The 4,153-nt window shown below is 42.6% G+C and overlaps 1 protein-coding gene across 1 annotated transcript in view; it reads right to left on the reverse strand.

The window, feature by feature from the left end:
- The window catches only part of ASPSCR1 (alveolar soft part sarcoma chromosome region, candidate 1), a gene marked incomplete at its 3' end in the record, with an annotated part of 36,169 nt that overhangs the window by 13,284 nt on the left and 18,732 nt on the right, over positions 1-4,153 (reverse strand). The window contains exons 6-7 of the mRNA XM_009873178.1: positions 2,991-3,130; positions 494-575 (exon numbers count right to left, since the gene is read on the reverse strand). Of these exons, the coding sequence (XP_009871480.1) occupies positions 494-575; positions 2,991-3,130 (222 nt within the window). The remainder of the gene's footprint in view (positions 1-493; positions 576-2,990; positions 3,131-4,153) is intronic.

A 4,153-nucleotide genomic window follows, 5' to 3' on the forward strand; every position in this document is an offset into this window, starting at 1 on the left:
CACACACACGAGGTAACTTGTACCGTTCCATTTCCAGCACTGGTCAGGAAGCACCTAACTTGGGAACTTACTCTCTTTTTTATTTTGCAGTAAATCACCAAAGTAAAAAATTGCATTAGGATCATATATTTACAGAGTAGGTATCTCCAGTCTGTAACATCTTAAAATTTAAATTGTAATGAGATACTATCAAAATCTGAGAGCCTACAGCGGAGAGGCAGATAGGAAAACTCGCTTAAAGAGACTGATACATGCCCAACATAAGGGTTTCAAAACGAGAACAAACTAAAAGGAGCTATACAGCCTGCCACTCAACCATACCATCACAGGACAGCGGATTTTACACGGTACAACTTTTACGCAACTCCCACAAACAATTAACTGGGACAGGAATTTGAAGTCTTCAAGACCCTCTCGATCACAACTGATTCCCAAAGTTACCCAACCCCAAATCAGGACTAGCCAGAGGGACTGGAAAAATAACAAAGGCTACCTTTGGGTAACGCTCTAACTTTTCCTTCAGCTGAGCCGCCCTCAAAGATTTTGTCATCAGCGGAGCTTCTTCCAGGCGTTTCCTAGATGCGTGGGAGGAAGACAAGCTGTCACTTCTGTAATTTCAAGATGTAGCTTGATTTTATTAAGAAGGCAAAAGGTCCAATCAGGGCTGATGGGAAGGGCTCAACTGTTCCATGCATCCCTCACAGCATTTTCCCCACCTCCTGTGGTTCCTACCCAAAATCTCATATATGGAACTACTGAGCATCAGCAACAACACTGCACAAAATCACTTTTCCCGTAAAAGTTTAAAAATAAGTTCACTACAGCAGATGTCCAAAAAAGATACTAAGAGCGAGGGAATGTTTGCCTGAACTACTAAAGAAGAGAAAGATTTATTAATCTAATAAAACAGAGACTAAAGGTGGACATGATTACTCCAGGGAAGGAGAAGAGCTACTGAAGCTGAAAAACAATGCCAGCAAAAGAAATTAATGGAGATTAATTAGCAACAGGGAAACAAAACAGAGAAGTTTCGATCATTCAAGAGCTAACATTGCAGACCGGTGTTCTAAAAGGGGTAGTGGGTGCAACACAACCAACCCGAAACTACCCGTATTTAAGACGAAATACTAAATTCAAGAAAATTCTATATTCTCCTGTAAGAAACAAGCTTAGATCCAACAGATCCCATGTTCCGCTTCAGTCTGTCTTCCTTGTTTGCACTCAACTATGAATAACCGATTTACTAGGATAGATGCTGGTGCAGCACTTGATCATGTAATTCTGCGCAACTACTTGCAAGTATAATCTCTTGCACCTATACAGCTTGAAGGATCTCTCTTTTTTTTTTTTTTTAAGAATCATCAGGGTATCAGGAACAGCTGCTGAACAAAACAACTGCAGGCTTACTTCACCAACTGTACCCAGAGCTGCCAGCCAGTACACCACATTCCAAGATGCTCTGAACTCACGATATGAAAATCAAGCATGAAACTAACATACTCTGTTCCTTCTCTGTGTACCAAGTGCTGAGTCATACCAATTCTCAGCTCTTCATGAAGTCCAAATTAAATTCTAATTGCATTTAAAATGTTGCTTTGTGTGCAGCTAGCTTTTGTTAAGGTTCACCAGCTGAGATCTGAAGGCAACTTCTATCAGTTTCATGTGTAACTTTCTTTTATTTTTATCCCTGGTTATGAGGGAAAAAGGGATTACAAGCATCAGCAAATTTGAAAATTGGGTCTTTTTTTGAGGGGGCTGTAATCCAGTAACCCCCAACCAAATGATCCTACATTTCTACCACTAAATACTCCAGACCCACAAGCAGCAGAGTAATTTTCAGGCCAGTCTGTACTCATGTGGATTTCAGCAGCCTGTGGGGAAAAAAAATCAGCTCTAAGTAGAAAGTTCAACTCAGACTTGGTTACAGCGTAAAATTGGCCATCCCACAGTCTTGGAGAATTCTTGTAATGTTTAAAGGAATGGTACGATCCACTGGAAATGAAATATATTTATGAAATTCATTTCTTTAAGGAACATATAAAACAGCATATTGCTGTTGTGATAGGGAGGCTAGTGTATCGTAATCTGAGTTTTTAGTCCAGAATTGGAGGAAGAGTACAGTAAAATCACAAATAATTGAAAGCAAGCTACTTGAACTGTGAGATGCATAGTTAGTCCAACTTCTCATACTTCTTCCTGCTTTGTGTGTGTTCCAAACATTCTCACATCTAGATTTCTGCCTAAGTTTGATTTTGCTTTATTTCCATTTGCGTCACGTATTAAAGTTAGTCTTTTCTGACAACGTCTAATAAAAGGTTAACTCCGTTATTTAATACACAAGGCTGAAAATGCTACTACCTACTTAGTGAAGGCAGCAGGAGTTATTCTTAGGAGGCTGGATCATTGTGTTCATATATCACAAGTTACAAACTCCCTCCATTTAATAGTTAATGTGAAGTCAGATCAAAACAGATCACAGGAGCTCATCGCTCCTTTGGGGCTCTGGCAAATAAAAGCACATCTAATCACAAAGGCAGTGGCTTCTCCTTCAGAAGAGAGAAAGAAAGAAAGAGAGGCTTTGAATAACTCCCTCAAATGCAGGACACAGGAAGGAATCTTTCTTTTAGTCCTTTCTTAGTGAGGGCACATCCCTGACTAGGCTGAGGTTCCCAGATAAAACTTTCCACCACGTTGGCACTGCAGATACCTCATGATGAAATTGTCAACATCCACATGAAACCATGACGCCACGCACAAATGCCTGACCAATTAACACAAAACACAGTTTCTGCTGTAGAATCAGGGCATAGCCCTTGAACTCGTATGGAATAAGGGGCAGAGATTTCCAGTGCTGATCATTAAATCATTAATTCCACACCCACTAACTTATCCAGAGCGCTTTAACCAGAGATCACAACCAGCTCTAGGTGCACAGTGTCACTCTGCTCGACAAAAGGGTACGGAGTGATTTCAGCAGAAAGGGAACTTGCCTCTCGCTCCGCAGCTGTGCCAAACGCTTCCGTACATCATCCACTGTAACTTCAAAAAACTCATCAGGAAGCTCTTCTGGGGCAGCAGGAAGTGGTTCTAGTAGGTCTAGGTGACATACAAGTGGCTCTCGTTCTACAAGCTACAGAAAAAAAGGGAGCTTTGATTAGTCTTAAATGCACTGCTTTGCTTATGCTATAAGGTTCCTGAAAAAAACAAACAGGCAGTATTTGCAAACTGAAATGCAATCACTACTGTGAAATTCACGTCACCAAGATCAGACTAATTATATAGAGGTTATCGGTGTTGTCCTTCTTTATCGCTTACAGAGCTTGGGGCACAGTTCCTCCCAACAAGCAGCAGGAACCTATACTGTCAGCTGAGTCACACCAGTCACTACCAGCTGACTGCTCTCCCCTGCCAGCACAGGAAGCCCACCCAGGGTAGTAACCTCAGCAGTCACCCAACCCAGAGACCCTCCTCTCCACGGAGTGCCTGTGGCATCTCTTCACTTACAATACAACGACAGCTGGCAGCTGAGCCGCGCTTCTAGCTGCTTACAACCTTGTTACAAGTGCTCAGAAGCCACCTCCATTCAAAACCACAACCTACCTCTCCCTGCTCTACTCCAAACTTCCCTTGGTACGTAACTACTTCCTTACCGCTCTACAGGCAGCATACAACTGACACAGGTGCTATTCTTCATACCACAGATCATAAACCACCCGTTTAAGGTTTTCATCTGCTACGCACTGCCGGTTCACACCAGATCTTCTGTCCTCTTCGCTTCTCTGGCCAGAGAAACAATGGCAGCAGTTCCCAGCCAGGGCTCAGGTCGCTTCTCACTTTAGAGGGCAATTCTCTGGTTTGGCAAGGCAGTTTCTGACCTGTGGAGTTTTCTGAACTGCAGTTTCATTAGATGCCTTTCCAACTTTTAACCTGGCTTCTGGTGTGCAGAAACCTCCCTTAGACAGTGAAAACTTTTTTGTTTTGCACTTACAAACTCATCATCACTGGAATCACCTTCTGTTGCAGGCAAAGCAGACAGACAAAAGCAGAGAAGTTTGCTGTAGGCATTTGCTGCAGGGAAGGTACTTTACATTTATTGGCAACGTTTGCTACCCCCCAGGAGCTGAAGACAGCCCATCCAAGCAGCAGCAGCAGC

The sequence above is a fragment of the Apaloderma vittatum genome, unplaced genomic scaffold (genome assembly GCF_000703405.1).
Source record: "Apaloderma vittatum isolate BGI_N311 unplaced genomic scaffold, ASM70340v1 scaffold26867, whole genome shotgun sequence".
In the NCBI taxonomy this organism is placed as follows: Eukaryota; Metazoa; Chordata; class Aves; order Trogoniformes; family Trogonidae; genus Apaloderma; species Apaloderma vittatum.